The following is an 18,327-nucleotide window of genomic DNA, read 5'->3' on the forward strand; positions in this document are numbered from 1 at the left end:
AAAACCTTTTCACACGGATATCCGTGTGAAAAGAACAATTAGCTACAAAATTCCGTGTGAAAAAGTATAGGTGTATATAAGGTTGATCACTTATTTGATATCGAAATAACGGCGGATTGAGTTAATTTTTTTACACAATACCTACATCAAACTAATATGCTCATAACCGCTCACTCGTAACTTATTTTTTTGATCTGTAAACTCTCATGCTCTCATGGGTAGAAGCTATATCAACTAATGTAAAAATTTCTGAAATTTTATCTCCTCAAGGGTCGGCTCCCCTTAGGGAAGTAGAAGCGTTTAAAGGGTTGACCGGTTTATTTCATGTCAAAATAACGGCAGATCGGGTTAATTTTTTTACACAATACCTATTAATACGCTATAAATAGATGGGTAATGTTAAATTTATCAATTTTCAATTTTTATTTTTTAGATTGCACAAAATTCTTATATGTCTACTAATGTGGTATAACTAGTTTATTAGTTATAATGAAAAGTATACCTTCCATAAGCAACAATGCGTAGGAAATAGACTTTATCAAAATCGACCGTAGGATGTTATCATGATAAGAATAAATGGTTGTGTTCAAAATTTCAGCTATTTTCGTCTTCGTTTGGGTTTTGATCTAGTAGGTCAACCCTAAACTTTAAATACTACATAAAACTAATATGCTCATAACCGCTCACTCGTAACTTATTTTTTTGATCTGTAAACTCTCATGCTCTCATGGGTAGAAGCTATATTAACTAATGTAAAAATTTCTGAAATTTTATCTCCTCAAGGGTCGGCTCCCCTTAGGGAAGTAGAAGCATTTAAAGGGTTGACCGGTTTTTGGTACAGACATCTGTGTGAAATGAGTAACACGCACGGATATCTGTGTGAAATGTTAACACGGAAATCCGTGTGAAAAGAACCATTAGCTACAGAATTCTGTGTGAAAAACTCTATTAGCTACAGAACTCCGTGTGAAAAACTCTATTAGCTACAGAATTCCGTTACTATAAGTTTTTAATACAGAATTATCTGTGAAATGAGCAACACACGAATATCTGTGTGAAAAGTAGACACGGATATCTGTGTGAAAAGAAAAATTAGCTACTAAATTCCGTGTGAAAAAATAGAATAGAGACAGAATTCCGTGTAAACAATAATTAACATGACAGTTATATATTACCGAAATAAATACACACGGATATTAGTGGTAAATATATATGTATCTCACACAGATTTTCGTGGTAAATGTTTTCCCGCTCACTTTTTTGGAACAAATTCAATTTCCCTCCCTAGTAGTCTCACACGCTGTCTCTCTCTCTGTGACCCTTTTCGGTTTTTCTTATCCTTAGCCGATTAAACTTTCTCCCTCTCTCATCTCTCCCTCACCTGCAAACCAAGAAAAACAGAAAGCCTCAAGTTCTCAAGCCTTAAGGCGTCACAGAAGAAGATGTTCTCCCCCATCATCTCCGGTACGAGCCCCTCAAGGTCATCACCGACCACAATCCAAGCGGTCGTCATCAGGTCTGGGAGCCCAATCTCTAGTCCAAGGTTATGATTTATATATACTGCTGATCCTCTCCGTCGATTCGGTCTGGGTCCTGCAATTGATATTCACTCTGTTTGTTTTAGGTTGACCCAAATTTCAAAAGAGGCGGAGGAGACCACAGTAGTGATCCATTTGAGGCTACGTCACCGAGTAGGTTTTGTTTCTATTTGATTTGATTCATTGATTAATCAGTTTTAATTGATTTAATTAAGTGAATTCTATTTTCGATGTTTAGGCTTCGTCAGGTGATTTAGGAATAGAGTTTCTGGTTTTGACTAGTTTCTGTTTGGATTCTGTGCTTTGTTGTGATGGTTTGTTCTTGTAATTTTTGGGTGTCATTTGAGCCAGAGCATATTGGCACTCAAATTGCTGCTCGTATTTTGGTTAAGGTAGATAGATTTTGTCTATCATTTGGTACCCACAATGAAAATGATGGGTTTTTTTGTGCACTTAATGTTGGCTTTCACTTTGATACTCACTTCAACTTCAGCTGCCATCATTACTACAACCAACATTACAATTCTGCCGGGTTATTCCAGTGACCTTCCTTTTGCACTGGAATCCGGGTAATGCTTCTCTTCACTCTTACATTTGGTTTTTGAGGTTCTCAGAACCTGTTTGATTAAATGCCTGAGAGTTACGTTTCATTTGAATGGATTATGGAGTTTCTAGTGATGGAACCATGAGCCAAGGAGGTCTGCATACAATGGGATTGAATGAGTTCTCCTTTTTTACCAATTACTTGTCATATTGTTAGTGTAACTTAATTATGAATTGTAAATAACAACATAACTAGTGTTGTATAATGTATATTAGATGAAGCCGAGTTTTTTCATCTATTTTCATGGCTACTGTTGTTTTTCTATTGATGTTCGAATTCCTGACACCACTGTTTATATCTGTGCATATAGTATGCTTGATAGATGGTATTGTATGCATGCGAGTTCTGATTATCTTTCGCACATAGATATATCGGTGTAGGTGACAATGAAGAAGTGCAGCTATTTTACATTGTCGATGAGTCTGAAAGAGCTCCTGCAGACGATCCTCTGTTGCTATGGTTCAATGGAGGCCCAGGTTGCTCTGGTCTTGCTGGATTCTCTTTTGAGAGTGGTATTTTCTCGTCCTTCATTACATCAGTTTCTGAAAACATGTTGCACAAAGCTATGAATTTCTGCAGAAGGTATGCATCTTATACAATCTATTTGTAAGAAAACTAGTGGCATTTATTCCACAGATTTAATGAATAGTCTGCTTTGAATTTGACAATTCGTGTTGTCATGCAGTGGCTGGAGGCACACCCTGCGGAAAATATGCTCTACATTGGTGGTGACTCCTTCTCTGGCATAATTGTGCCAATGATTGTGTAACAAATATTGGATGGTATGCTACTGTCAGCCAATAACTATTCTTCTTCCTTTCTTGCTTTGCATTCGTGATTCGTTTCATCTATTCATTTTTGTTAATCATAATAGTTTACCCTAATTTAATCACCAAATGATGGACCTGATTGAAATTGAAAAGAGTAGTAGCTTATGGCTAGTCCTACTTCCTCATGATGTTGCAGGTAATGAAAATGGAACTTTGCCTCTAATGAATCTCAAGGTATGTGGATCTAACTGCAGAAAATTGGATTAATTAAGATAGGAAGTGAACGCCTTATACCTGGAAACCAGTCATAGATTATTGTTTAGAGCATTGTAAATTCTCAGTTTTTGTAAATTGTTATCTATATTATGTTCTTGAACTCTTATTAGGGATATGTAATTGGGAACCCAGTGACAGATTCATTCATTGATGCAAATGGAAGAACTTTATTGCATGTTGTTGCTGTTCTTTTGTCTTTTTGATAGATTGCTGCATAGAACTTTATAAGGTCTGTGATCAATTCCAAATTATTTGAAGATATATAGAATTAATAACATCAACAATATGTTTGTATGTACAGTGCAAAGCATCCTCTAGTCCTCTGCACCGATGATTCTGGGGTCTTTTCTACCAGCCCTTCCAACGAGTACAACCTTGCTGCTTCTGCATTTGGTATGTCTGATGTCACTAGTGCATTTAATATAACATAGAACAAAAGCTCACAACTGATGCCCGTTTCTTGAATTCTTAGGTCTTGGAAGGAGGGAAATATTTCAGCTAACGAGAAATTCGTGCAAGTTTATATTTGCAGATGATGGAGTGAAGAGAGAATTAAAGGAGATTTTTAGTTCACCAGAACAGAAGCTCGACCAATCTTTCGAATTTAGGGGCATATGCAGAAACGCTGATCATTTCATAAGTTGTATTATCAACTGCTATTGACATCTTTGGAATGATATTTTTTTTCTTCAAGTAATGCAGAATCTTCATTGGTTCCTAATTAATTAGCAGATTTTTTTTTTAATTTTTTTTTTATAAATGCTATCACTTTTACACACAGAAATCCGTGTGAGATAGGTCTATATTTGCCACAGAAATCCGTGTGAGATAGGTCTATATTTGCCACAGAAATCCGTGTGAAATAGAGTTGTTCACACGGATTACATTGCATTACGGTAATTTATATTTATGGAAAGATGGTGGGCCCCACGTCGAGTAATACACACGGAAAAAATAATCCGTGTGAGATGAGTACATATTTGACACAGAAATCCGTGTGAGATAGGTAAACATTTGCTACAGAAATCCGTGTGAAATAGAGTTGTTCACACGGATTTCGTTCCATTCTGGTAATTTATATTTATGGAATTATAGTGGGGCCCACGTTAGTATTTCGCACGGACAACATAATCCGTGTGAGATGAGCATTACCCCCCCTCCAAACCGCACGGTAACACCAATCTGTGCGTGCACTGTGTGTAAAAGCTATCACACACTGAAATCAGTGTGAGATAGTCTTATTACCCACAGATTAAAATCCGTGGGTAATTGTTGTTTTGCTAGTAGTGACTACCGTACCAAACTTTCAGTTACCGACATGGTCGGCTACCAACTTTTCCGGTTCGGCTCGGACTCGGTTGGTTGGTTTGTCTCGGCTGAAAATGCCAGCCCTAAAAATAATGACTCATTATCACCGGTTCAGTTTATGCTTTCTGAAGATCGATGATGCTACTGCATAGAGAAAGTGGGAAGACAGTAGGGCCTATTAAAAACTTGGTTGAATCCGTAAATGCGATCCCCTCCTACCTTTAAAACCATGATTGAAGGATTTGCCAAATTCTCGGTTGATTGACGCGTTGCCCATATTATAAATACCCATATCAATGTTTACTACTGAAGAGACTACCTTATTGTTCATGAAGTATATGCAATTGGCTTTACATCCAGAATAATCAGTGACCTCAATACAGAAGGAAGAACTACTTTGACTCGAGAATAATCTTCCCCAAATTCTTGACCTTAGAGTCTTTCCATGATTTGCCGTTATCAAACGGGACCTCGAAAACCCTACAGGCGGTAGTGGTATGGATTCATGCTTTTTACCGGAGTAGAGACACAAAACAAGCAATAGAGCTCCGGCGCATTCCACCAAGTATTGTTGTTTAATGCGGGGCCTCCTAGTACCAAGTAGTTCCTTTTGATTTTTCTCTGGAGCAACAGCCTTCAGTTTTGCTCGATTAGGGTCGTCGATATCGCAAACGACTGAAACACAGCCAAAAGAGTTCACCACATAAAATTGTCCCCGATAGTGTAAGTCAGATCCCTGATATAGTTGTACTCTGGGAATGATAGCTTCGTCCAATAATTTTCAAGTAGTCCTGGTCTGCAATATGCCAGAGTATTATAAGTATGAAAAATGACTACGTAATCCGATGTCCAAGAAGGGGTCGACGATAAGACAAACTTGCATATGTCGTCATGATATTGTAGCAAACTAGGTCGTCCATCTGGGATCGAGTGGAATGTTTATGGCATGTTTGAAGGGATGTAACAGATTGAATTCCAACTATTTAGATACAGTGACCAGCCATCCTAAAGAAGAATAGCAATCTTTATTTTTAGAATCTTGTAATTTACGTCTGTAAATCTTATTACCTTTTGCAGTCAGACTGTAAAATCCAACAGTCACGTCGCCGCCTGCAACACCCCGTGGAAGGGTAAGTACTACTGGTAGCATTAGGAGAGGAACTTGATATGCTAATAATCTCAATCCAGTGCTAGTACTAGTACTAATACTACACTACAGAAAAAATGATCATTCACGACATGTGATTTACGACGTGCATTTAATACATGCCGTAAATGAGTATCATTTAAGGCGTGCATTTAATACACGCCGTAAAACTCGCAATTTTAGAATAAAATTTTAAGGCGTGCGTCGAAAGCACGCCGTGTTTATGTAGTAAAAAGCATTAGAAAATTTGTTAATTATCTCTCCCTCTCATGTCAAAGGTTCTCCCTTATCTGGTCTCTCTCTCTCTCTCTCTCGTCCGATAAAGGACGAAGATTAAGCCGTCGAGAGCCATCGATTTCTTCTTCTCCCAAAAGCCTTGAGAGCCGGACCTTCCTTTGTCTCATTTCTCCTCCCAAGCACCGCCGCGATGACGTCGACCGAGACGGAGGACGCCGTCGCACCGCCATCACCGATTACCAAGAGCTCGAGTCCTGAGTTTGTGAAGGTCAGATTCGTACTCCAAATCTTCCTTATTCATGTTCGATTCTGCAATCGGAGAGCGTTTCTCTCGCCATCGGCGAACCAGTTCACAAGCAATTCGAAAGTCCAGAGGTAAGCTTCGATTTAGGTTTTCTGATCTTTCTGTTGAATTTGATTCTGTATTTGGATTTTGCATCTTTGGACCTTGAAATTTCCTTGTTCAATTTTCAATTAAATCGATTGCTGCTCTCTCTCTCTCTCTCTCTCAAAGCTTCATCTGCGCCTGAAGAAGTGAGATCTTATCATTGACGATTCAGCTCTCGCAGGATCGGAAGCACCATACAAATTCAAAGGTACGCCTCTATCTTATTTTATCATGATCGGAATTTGCTTATTTGGAATTTCTGTGAGGCCATTGATGTTGCTATTTGATATCTTTGTTGGTTGCTTAGCTAGAGTCTGTGTTAAGAGTTTGTCTGAATTATTGTTACTCTCCACTCTAGAATCGTTGTCTTTTTCAATATGTTTTTGTGGAAGTGGGTGTTTATCGCACACCAGGTGTTCGATTAAATTCCCCTTAAGCTCTGTTTGGGGTTTCAGAATAGAATTATCAATTGAAAGACTTGTGCTTAGCTGCTATTGGAATTATCAATTGCAATGCCTTAGCCATTATATTGTAGTATTCTCTTAAATGGTTGTTCTCTACTAGCTTTGCATCAGAAGGCATGTAATGTTATATATTTAATGTTCTCTAACATAAGCTTAATAAAAATGAGAAATGATACGGAAGTGAGACAAAAGAAAATCTAGTTCTCCTTTTTATGTCTTCTATACCATACATGCTTTGAGGTAAAGTCACCTGTCAATGATAGTTACCTTAATGATTTCTTGATAATGATTCGCTGATGATTAGAATAAGGTAGGTATATTTGGCAAAGATACCAGTGTACATCTTATATATCAGACCGTGCAGTTTATAAAGGTAGATGGATAAGAAGTTTTAGGAAATGAGTGTCGTAGAAAGTTGTGTCTTTATGCATCTCTAAAATTCTGTAATTTCTAGGACTAGTATAATAGCAGCTGGTATGAATTACCACTTTGCAGATTGACAGCTCTTCTAGTAGTATGTTTCTAATCTCATGTGTGGATGATGGTAAGATGTGTAGGCTTGCATTGGACTACTCAACTAAGCCGCGTGTCTTGGAAAGGGGTACAGTGAATCCTTCATTTCAGATCTGGGTCTGCTTTAGAACTGGGATGATAGGAAGAAAACCATAAAAAGTTGCTGTTTCTTTTGTGCCTGATGGGGAACACTGGAGCCTGAGTTGGTTTTCCTTTGTTCTTCAATGATATCTGTTATGCCGATGTATATGACTGAGGTGAAATTGACTAATAAGAAGTAAAGGAATTGGAATTGGTGGGGAATTAAGTACAAGTTTCCATGAGGGGTGCTAGTTGTAAAAACTGCTTTTTTGTTAGTGTGTTTGATATAAGTGAGTGAGTACTTTACAATGCATTGTAGAGTTATGTTATGCAACCGTGTTTTGCTTGTGGAAAGATTGTTAGTTTGATCTCTAATTCAGTAACTGTTTTGTTCTGAATTTTGAGGTTCATGGTTATATTTATATGTTCGGACTTTGGAACTTTGAACTAAAGAACGAATCAAGAATGGTTTATAGTTGATGGTAGAGGATTTCATAATAAGCTAACGAGATCAGGTAGCTTAAGAGTCTGGTATTAACTGGTTTCATATCTTATCTCAGGTGGAAGAATCAAATTGGAAGAGCAGAAAGATGGAAATGCAGCAATACTGTGCACATGAATGGAAGTCCATCTTAGGTGCAAATAGCTGATTCTGAAAATTCTAAAGGCGGCTTTGACTGCAACATCTGCTCAGACTTTGCACACGAGCCAGTGGTCATCCTCTGTGGCCATCTATACTGCTGGCCTTGCATCTACAAATGGCTTCAGGTCCAAAGCGCCTCCCTTGCGTCTGATGAGTGCCCTCCAGTGCCCTGTTTGCAAGAAACAAGATGTATTTGAAGTGGAATGTGGCAATGTGCAGTGAATGTTTTGAGGCAATCCACCCCAGTGGCTTTACACTACCACTTTAGGTTCATTTTATTTGTATTGGTTTTGCTATAAGGTTCATTTGTGATTGCTTCCACAACATTTGTTTGTATACTGCTTAACTTTTTATACAAGTGAAGGTTCTCTTATGAAATTGCAACAAGCAAAGAATTAGACATATTTGTTATTCGTTTTTATTTATAAAGTTTTTGGGTGACATTGGAACAACAAAGAATATATATATATATATATTTTTTAAAATTGAATTTACGGCGTGCATATCAAGTTTAACAGCGTGCTTTTAGGTCATTTACGGCGTGCATACCAAATTTTACAGCGTGCATTTGCACGCCGTAAAAAGACAAAAAAATTTCGTTTTTTACGACACGGTCTATAAGGGCGCATTTTTGCCCGAGTTTGCACGTCGTAAATGGCTTGTTTTCCTGTAGTGCTAGCAAGGTAGTTTTCCTGTGCCTCCATCGCCGCTGAACTCCATGATTTGCAAACTGCACCGAAAGCAATAAAATCCTCCAACGGAACCATCAACCGATTGGCGAAACAGAGAACAAGATCTCGAGGAATATCCTTAGACCAGTCGACAGCCATTCTTTCTTTTTTTCAGTCATGCGATCTTTAAGATTAGCTTTGCCTCGCCCAAGGGGTTATTTAGGGAGTATATATAGGGTGTAGGCACAGCGCCTAAACCCTATACCCTATATAGAGGCGCTGTGACTTGCCAACCGAATAATTCGAGATTTAATAGGATAGTCCTAAAATGGACATTATCATTTAGTTCAAAATGGACATTATCATTTACTTGCAGAATAATGGGAAATCTAGTGACTTAAATCCCAGATTACTTATTCATTATGTATCCAAATGCTTTAAGGCAGGGAATCAGAAATAACTACTTGGTTATCAAGCTAAGTGTTAATAATATACCTAAGAATATGTGATTCTGTACTGAATAGCTTCCTTTATGGGAGGAGACTGAACCTGATCCATGCACTCTCACCATCACCGGACATTCATATACTCGTCCCATAGAGAGATTAGATAGTGAGAAGAGCAGAAGATCAGTGTTTGAGATCAATGGCCTCTTCAGGTTTGTTGACTCTTCAAGAACACTTTATTCATGCATTTGCTGCAAATATGTTCATGTATTTTGTATGATTGTATCTATGATCCTTGTGTGTTGGATTACAGATTACATTGGATTGCCAAGGTTTTCCTGAAAGATAAGTTAGGGTTTACTTATTAGACTCCTAAAATGATATGGAAAGATTTGGTGAAAATCCTTCAACCATCTACTTCATCAAAAGAAGAAGGTGGCATCGAACAGCTTAGTGAAAAGCTGCTTATAAAGCAAAGCAGCAAAATGAGAACCTCCAGATTCTTGATGTCAGTATCTTTCTTGGTATCTTTCAGAGGTACTATTTCTTGTTCATTTGGTTTGTTACTTATTTTGTATGTCTAACTCACTGACTGCTGTGATCTGCAGGTTTACAATTTTGAGATGACAGAAGTGAATAAACATGAATTTATGACACCATCATCTACCACATTTCTGCATAAGAATGAGTTATTCTTGACAGTTAACTGTGGCTGTTTGGAACTTACGAGGGGAACCTGTGACTTTATTTGATCGAGGATCGTCTTTTGTGGCATCCCGACAACAACACTAATGTCGTAAATATTACTAGTAATCAGAATCTTATTATTTCTTACTGCAAGAGTTGTTCTGATTATCAATTATTTGAAAACAATGGTAATTTTATCTTATATGTGTGAATATAGGATGATTAAGACGATGAAAATACCTAACAAATGACTATCAAACTCTCCGCCTGTAAATCATGCATTGAAAGTGGCCTGCTTTCATGTTGCGGTATGGGTTATTGGTGAATTGTGTAGTACTGTAATGTATATAGAGTACTGTACGTATTTTTTGTCATTCCTTTCCAAGGGTTTTAACTATCACATACTTCCTGTAGTAAAGTCTCCAAGTTAGGCGTGTTAGAGGGGTTTTTGACCGTTTTTCAGTAAGGCTCAAAGTTGTGAATTCGTTGGATCTCTAACGATGTTTTCTCCCTATTTACAGGACCATCCATTAACATGCATCAGCAATATTTTTACTGGGAAATGCATGCCTTGCTAAAATAAGATCAAGCAACAAAATAGAAGACGAATGCAGTTGTATTGGCGAGTGTAGTACTACCCCTTGCAGTGCAAAGAAGCTTGATGAATGCTTGTCCATTCATCAAGAATTAGCTTAATGAATGCTTATCCATTCATCAAGAATTAGCAGCTCGGTTGCGGAAGCCTTGGAAGATTGTAATGCTCTCTTCTACAATGAGAAGCGGAACGAGATTTATAAGGGCAACATGCTCTGCCTAGTTAATGTATGGTCTAACTAATGGCTATATCTGCAATATATGTCCATGGATTCAGTGTTGTGTTAATCTTGTAGATGGTTGACATCATTGTGCTGCCCCAGTAAAGCTGTACCATTAATTTCTCTTGTACCATTTACCTAAATCAGTACACTTTGTGTCCTGGCCTTCACTTATAAGTAAGAAGCTAGACTTGTCATGGTGGTGAATTATAAAGCTGAATTCGACTGAAAATTAATCTTTTTTTTTTTTCCTCAACCGCTTTTGTTAGTGTTATGGAGCTGGACATGTGGGAAGTGGAATTTGTGTGACCACAGGTCCCCCTCCTTTTCCTTCCTTTTTAGGGTACTTGGCCTTCTTCTGGGGTACCCCCTCTCTCTCTGGTGGTAAGAACAGCACTTTACATGGATTGAAAGTGTCGCAATAGAGAGAAGGGCATGAGTGGAGCGTCAGCTTTAAGATTTGGTCATCTCCGAAGTTTCCTCTTCTTCCACCTCCACCTTTTACACCACTAACTTCAGACTTCTACAACAATTGCACGATTTTGGTAATCCGTACTTCGAAGTATGACATACTCCGAAATAACTACACAGTTAAATTCAGTTAAAAAAACAGATCTACCACTTTAGGTAGAAGGTTTTGACTGACATCAGAGGTTCTATAATATTATTTGGGACCGACTGACATTTGAAGAATGTGATGACACTAGATGTGAGATTTTTAATTTTTTATGATGATCTGGGAGATGTAGCCATTGTCCAGAATCTGAAATTTCCTTTTGGAAACTACTCCTTCTATTTCTTGTCCTTAAAATATTTTTGCAGCTAAAGGACACCAACATGTGATTTGGGGGAATAATCACGACCAAAAAGAAATAAAGATTTTACGGAACAAATAATATTTAAACAGGTGGGCATTGCTTTTTGCAAACCGAAAAATAGAAAGAAAAGAAATAGAGTAATCCATGATTTGATACCCATCCTTATCAAATGAGAGATTTTTCTAATCCCAGAATTTAAGGTATACTTGACTTTAAATTAAGGCTATCACATCTCATCACTCATCGGACAAAGTTTCACTTACCAGAAACTTATTTTAATGTTTTATTTCACAGATCTGAAAGAGTAATCTATTATTTTTGCTAACAAATTTAATTAGTGGTGTTCATTTAGTTAGTAAATGAAGTCAATGCTCAATTGCCGTTGGATGTGATGGTGGAAAATAAAACAACTCAACTTAAATATAATTATTTTTACCTTTAGATTTACATGTGAAGGTAATTGAGCAAGATATTCTTAGTGAGTAAACTGACCAGATGAACATTATTACAGATCCAATAATGATTTCTTCACTTATCGGTTATTCATTTTAATACTAACTACAAGTTGGGATTTAAAAGAAATTTTTTTTCTTTTAATCCGAAAACCACTTCTCTAAAAAATGAACAAATCAAGACAATAATACTTCCTCAGACCAAACTTCTCTGGCAAACGGTCTGCTTTAGCCGTAAGTCTACTCAATCGGAAAAGAGTTGTGCATTATTATTTTGAGTAACAAAAAATAATTGTGTTGCGGACTTGCGGTGTAAAAGTTGAGAGGCGCAATCAACTTCAAGGCGAAGGCGGTGGCTTTTTAGCTCCTAGTATTAGTCTTGAATAAGCCAAGTCCTTGTAGTCACTTCACTCTCTCTCTCTCTCTCTCTCTCTCTCTCTCTGTGGTAGAGCCGTAGAGTAGCAGTAGTAGAAGAAGAAGAAGAAGAAGCAGTGGCCACAACTACACTGAAACCAAAGCCCAAACCTTTTGCTTTTCCTTTTCCTTTTTCTTCATTCTTCTCTTCCTTTCTTTCACTCTTCGCTTCTTCTCCATCTGCATTTTCGCCACTGCACCTTCTCATCAGATCTCTCTCTCTCTCTCTCTCTCTCTGCGCCTAAGGTACACACCGCCTCCCTCTACTCGCATTTTCCAAAATCTCCTGCTCGGTTTTTCGGTTTTTGATTTCGAATCATTGAAATGAGGGTGAATGAGTTTGAGGAAATCTTTTCGATTTTGCATGTGTTCGTGGTTTGGATTGAGAACTAGTTAGTTAGATTTGTTTTGGTTTGTTCATAATGCTAAAATTAGCATTGACTTAATTTGGCTGTGGTTGATTTCAATTGAGTGTTGTTCTGATGCTGAGATAGGGATTTCGTCTTCTTAGATCTGAATTCAAAATGCTGAATTTTTGTAGTGAAGGTAAAAAAAAAAAAAATTTGAGTTTGAGCTGAATCTTGATTTTGAATGACTTCTTTTTCTCTCGCAACTTTCTAATTTTGTTGAAATCGAATCGGATAAGCAATGCTGCTAATTTTGCCTGCTGAGTGATCGGTATGCATTCGAGAGTTTCGGATTTTTCTTCTTCTTCTTTTTTTTCGTGTTTGATAATGACATTCATGGAGTGTCGGTGTGAGTATTGGAATAAATTCTCTTTAGCTGAGTTGGCATAAAGGTTGTTGCTTAATTGACTGGTGCACACTTTTTCTCTCTGTTTAGTTGTAAGGTCACTGATATTAATTCTCCTCTTTTTTTTGTTCGTGTTCATTTTCTGCCCCTCATTTTCGGATTCAGGTTGCTCTGCTTCTGCTGTAAGCTCATAGGAAATGAAGGCGGAAATAGATGCTGATACACCGTTAGATTATGCTGAATTTCAGATTTTTCCATCCCACAACAGGTTAGATTTTCGGTACATTTTACTTTAATAAGTCTATCCTTCTGGTATTCAGTTGTACATGTTGGATTCTTGGAATCATATTCTTTCTGCATACACTATAATCTGTGGATTATGAATGTTGAGAAATCCTTCCATTATAATTTAAATTAAACAAGACTGAAAGTTCAATTTCACAACTTGATCACTAAAGAAGGAATGGGCGATCTAGAGAAAAGATTTCATAAACATTCATTTGAGCTAGATATATAAGTAGTTATCAGGTTGTGATAAGTGAAAAACACATAAAGCAATGATGATTCTTGTGTTGCACAACTGTGGGCACAGCTTTCAACTCTACCTCTGTTTGACAGCATCTGAATACTTACAGAGAGAAACCCTCCCATGTTGTTTTCTTTTTCTATTTCAAAGAACGTAAACCACAAGGTCATATCTCTTTCTTAAGTAATTCTACCTCGACAAGTGATATTATGATTGAAACCATGATGTCATTCTGGTTACATACTGGAGGAACTCTTCTACAACATGCAGATATAGTTTAACATGAACTGAGTATGTATTAAACAGAATTTAAGGGTGATTTGTACAGACCCAAGTTTTTGTGTGTAGAACAAAAGGATTCAGGGAGTTGCATTTCCACTCTCCTTGTCCCTATGCAAAAATATTTTGGTTGTGTTTGTTAAAGTTTGTTAAATTATAGGTTTGGTTCTGCATAGTACTCAGCACTACTCTTTTAACTTCATCCCATATCACAATTTCAAAAGTTTCTGCTAGTTTATATGACATATTTCTCAGTACATTATCTGTTCTTTCCCTTTGTGATTCTTTTCTTACTAATAAGCTTTCACAAATATGGTGGTTTAGGTATGAGGCACATGTTTCCTGTGATGGCGTATTTGAAAAGTTAGCAGCTGGACCCCTAGAACCACTTTTGCCACATTTTCTGGAAGTACATGAATTATACTCAAGGGGATCAAATGCTACCTTCAAACTCCAACTTCCAGAAAGCCTGCATGGTGCAGCATGGTTCACAAAAGCAACTTTAAGCAGGTTTTAGAGACACTTTGAGTACTAATATATTCTTTCATTGTCACTTGTGTACTTACCTCTTTTGTTTCTTTCATTCGAGCACTTATATTTCCTGATACAAAAACTATCTTATTTCTTCCCAGATTCTTACAAATTGCTGGTTCACCAGATGTTATACATACTGCTTCTGCTCTCAAAGATGAAATATCTCAATTGGAAGAAGCCAAGAAGTTTCATGTTTCTTTATATGGCCAGGTCCCTTCCACCTTTAAAAATTGATGTTTGAATATGTGGTTTATTAATCATACTATTTTCTGGAAACTAATATGCATAATTGCTTGTCAACAGCCTGAAGTCGAGATTGCATCACCAGATGCTTCAAAGTAGGTCCTTTCAAATGTTTACTTGAAATCTCATGTTGATTATTAATTTAAAATTTCATTTTTCATTTAAGATTCCATTTTAGTTGCATCAGCATGAAGCTATAGGAATTTGTACTGTCAGGAACGAACTTTTGCGGGCTATGGACTTGAGGCTTACAGCATTAAGAGGGGAATTAGCTGCAGCTTTTAGCAAGACTTGCCATGTTTCCTTCTCCTCTAAAGAGGTCACAGATTTAGCAAAGTTTTCTCAACATTTTGGACCAATAGATTTCAGGTAAGCTGCATTATTTTACCTCATACTTTATTTGTGAGAATCATTATGTCCATGTGCTTAAATAGGTGTAGTGAAAGTTCATTTGTTAAATATTCTTACAGAAGGAATATCATGGTGAAAATGCAGGAATGTTTTCTGCAAGTGCTTAGAACAGTATCAAGAAAGCAAGAGCGCTGACCCCTTGAATGATGACAAATTTTCATCCACATTCAATTTTAGAAATGACAATGTTGATGAGACAGATGGAAATTCTCAGATGTCAAAACCAATGCAAAGTGCTACACCAGTAGAATATACTGTTTCGCCTGCAAAAGTTGCCCAGGTTGAGAGACAGAGTTCAACTGAAAGTGGGGAGTCTTCTGAATCAAGTGATGAGGACCAAAGATCTGCAGAAAGAAGTCGAAGTCTTATGAGAAATGCGACACCTAGAAGGTCGGCATCTCCAATGCGGAGGGTTCAGATAGGTAGAGCCGGGTCGCGCAGGGCTGCTGCGTTAACTATTAAGAGCCTCAACTATTATCCATCTAGGGAAAAGCCTTTTTCTAATGAAGATGGTGAATCCGAACACTCGAATAAGAAACCTGAGTTTAATGTCCAAAGGATCAGTGTTCAAGACGCAATTAGTCTTTTCGAAAGCAAGCAGAAGGATCAAGCTACAGATACTCAAAAAAGGAGCTCATTAACAAATATCTCTGCGGTTCCAAATAAAGCTGTATTGAGAAGATGGAGTTCAAGTGTGGGGGTAGCTTCGACCCAATGTCAATCAGAAATCGTCTCTGAAGACTGTGTTCCTGTGACTCCCAATGGTGTGTCTAATGGTGAGACTCCAAAATGTTCAGAGGAAGTGAAGTCAGATTCTGACCCTTTACCTACAGGTCAGAACACTATTGAGACTCCAAAGATTGATGTCAACCAAGAAAAATTGGAGAAAAAATCAGTGCCATTTGATATTCATGTGGACAGTAGCATAACTCAGGAAGTTATTAGAAAATCAACAGCATCGAGTGAGTGGAATCAAGAGAGGGAAGCTGAACTGAACCAGATGCTGAAGAAAATGATGGAAAGCAAGCCTGTTAAATCTACAAAGTCACAAGCTAGCAGGAACCCAAGCATTCCTGCTGAGAATAGAGGTGGGTTTTATGACCACTACAAGGAGAAGAGAGATGAGAAACTACGAGGAGAAAATTCTAGAAAGCGAGCAGAAAAAGAAGCACAAATTAAAGCCATGCAGCGGATTCTTGATGAAAGGAAAGCAGAAATGGCCTCTGCAAATGTGAATGATAGTGATAAAAAACGTGTGCAGAAGCCCCAAAAGTCGCTTGGAAAATTATCTCAACCAGCAAATCCCAAAAAGGAAACTTTAAAACCTTCTGTTCCAAAGAAGGTTTCACCTAGAACATCACCCTTGCCTGCTACACGCAAGTCGTGGCCATCAACACCAACACCAAGAGCCACAGGATTATCACCAGCTAAAACTCCTGTTAGTGCCTCTTCTGCCAGCACTACTCCAACTCGTCAAAAACCCAAGCCTACACCACCCACAGCTAAAGTGGAAAGGCCCCAACAGCGAAAGAGAAATGTGAAGGAATCTGTGATTAATAATGATAGGAGCTTGAAGGGAGTGACTGAGAAGCAGCAGCAAGCAGTCAAAAAGAACGGAAAAACAACAAAACCAACAGTAGTGACAACTTCTGGTGATTTTTCTGGTATAATTCCAGCAAAGGCCAACAAGTCGACCAAGAAAAGCAGTGTAGTCCCACTGGAATCGAAACCTTTTCTTCGCAAGGGTTCTAGAGCTAGTTCTGGTGCTGGTCCTGTCGTTAGCAAGACCAGAAATGCTTCTCAATCAGACGAATCTTTGAGAACCAGCAAAAACGTGGTTGAAACTCAAGAGGCTGAGGTGGTTGGTAGTGCTTCTGACCTTGTGAGTCAGCATCAAGGGCCTGATCTTATGTCGGTGGGTTTTCCTGATGATGTTGTAGAATCAAAAGCTCCAATAAATGATAATCTGACGTGTGATGAGACACAGGAGGGTGACCCAGTTTCTGCTGATAGTAATGATATGAAAGATGTTGCAGAGTCACCAACGAAAATTCAAGTTGAAGAAGAATCAATCATCTCCCCAAGTGCTTGGGTGGAAATAGAGGAGCATCAGGCCATGTCCCCATATAACAACAGCAAGTCTCAGCTTACCACTTCAGCCAATGTTGCACCATCTGGACTGTCAAGTCCTCGTGTCCGTCATTCTTTGTCTCAGATGCTGCAAGAAGAAAGCAATGAACCAGATAATATTGAGTGGGGGAATGCAGAAAACCCTCCGGCTATAATATTCCAAAAAGATGCACCAAAAGGACTGAAGAGGCTCCTAAAGTTTGCTCGGAAGAGCAAGGGAGATGCAAACAGTACCGGTTGGTCTAGCCCATCAGTCTTCTCGGAAGGAGAGGATGATGACACTGTACTCAGAAAGGCTTCCCTTCATGCAAAGAACTATGGGCAGCAAAAGACATCCTTATATGAAGGTTATGATGCTCGGGAACTATACTCTGGTAAGTTTCATCCTTCTTTTTGTTTATTTTGTATCCCATTTTTCCCCTTCCTCCGCAGTTGTTGGTTTTATTGAAGTAGATAGTGGACAAAGGCTGCACTCAAGCCGATTTGACCTTGCACACACACATACACACAGGCATATTCCTTCCATATTCCTAGTCTGATGGTTTAACTATTGGGGATATGTGCATACAGCTCAATCAAATATCAGCAAATTCGAGGCGCAGAGTTCTTCTCATAAGTACCAAGAGGGCCGCGACGCAGCTGCAGCACCAACAACTAAAGGTTTGTCTTCACATGAGATCTAGAGTATACAAAATATTATATCATCAATGATAGATTACTCCTATTTTGATGCGCCATTTTAATCTTTTAATAAGATTCCAATACTGTCTACCATTTTTGTGTTTCAGCAACAAGGTCATTCTTCTCTCTTTCAGCATTTAGGGGAAGCAAACCAAATGAGATGAAGTTTCGTTAATGCTAGCAATGATTATAGAGTAATGGAGTGATGCTTAATATATGCCACTTTGTTCCTGGCCATTGCAAGTCAGGTGTGGCTGAACTTTTTGACTCTTCCTTGTTCTTCACTGTCATTGTAGCTTGTAGCATGTATCAGACCACATGTGCAGGAATGAGTCATCCCAATACTTTTGTAATCTATCTTTTTCATTTTCAATTTCACATTGTAATATTCTATTGCTGGGTCTTTTGCTGTGCATTCAAACAGACCCATATTAACCCCCTATGCTTAGAATGTTGTACAACTACAGGTTAGTATTTTTCAAAGGAACAAAGTCGTTT

General features: G+C 38.1%; 1 protein-coding gene and 1 long non-coding RNA gene across 3 annotated transcripts; both read left to right on the forward strand.

Moving 5' to 3' along the window:
- The first annotated feature begins 1,424 nt into the window (after positions 1 to 1,424).
- Positions 1,425 to 3,353, forward strand: LOC133713838 (uncharacterized). Of its 2 annotated transcripts, XR_009848269.1 has the most exons (5): positions 1,425 to 1,516; positions 1,625 to 1,691; positions 2,509 to 2,924; positions 3,109 to 3,146; positions 3,299 to 3,353. It is a non-coding gene; the product is annotated as an uncharacterized LOC133713838 (long non-coding RNA). The 2 variants fall into 2 exon arrangements; XR_009848268.1 differs by having other exon boundaries at positions 2,509 to 3,347.
- Positions 3,354 to 12,125: 8,772 nt separating this feature from the next.
- On the forward strand, positions 12,126 to 18,232 carry LOC133714628 (flocculation protein FLO11-like). Its single transcript, XM_062140788.1, has 9 exons — positions 12,126 to 12,518; positions 13,191 to 13,293; positions 14,155 to 14,340; positions 14,463 to 14,574; positions 14,668 to 14,702; positions 14,824 to 14,976; positions 15,103 to 17,522; positions 17,719 to 17,808; positions 17,937 to 18,232. The coding sequence occupies exons 2-9, from the start codon at positions 13,223 to 13,225 to the stop codon at positions 18,002 to 18,004; spliced, it is 3,135 nt and encodes a 1,044-aa protein (XP_061996772.1). The 5' UTR covers positions 12,126 to 12,518; positions 13,191 to 13,222; the 3' UTR covers positions 18,005 to 18,232.
- The last annotated feature ends 95 nt before the right edge of the window (positions 18,233 to 18,327 follow it).

The sequence above is a fragment of the Rosa rugosa genome, chromosome 6, assembly GCF_958449725.1.
Source record: "Rosa rugosa chromosome 6, drRosRugo1.1, whole genome shotgun sequence".
Taxonomy (NCBI): domain Eukaryota; kingdom Viridiplantae; phylum Streptophyta; class Magnoliopsida; order Rosales; family Rosaceae; genus Rosa; species Rosa rugosa.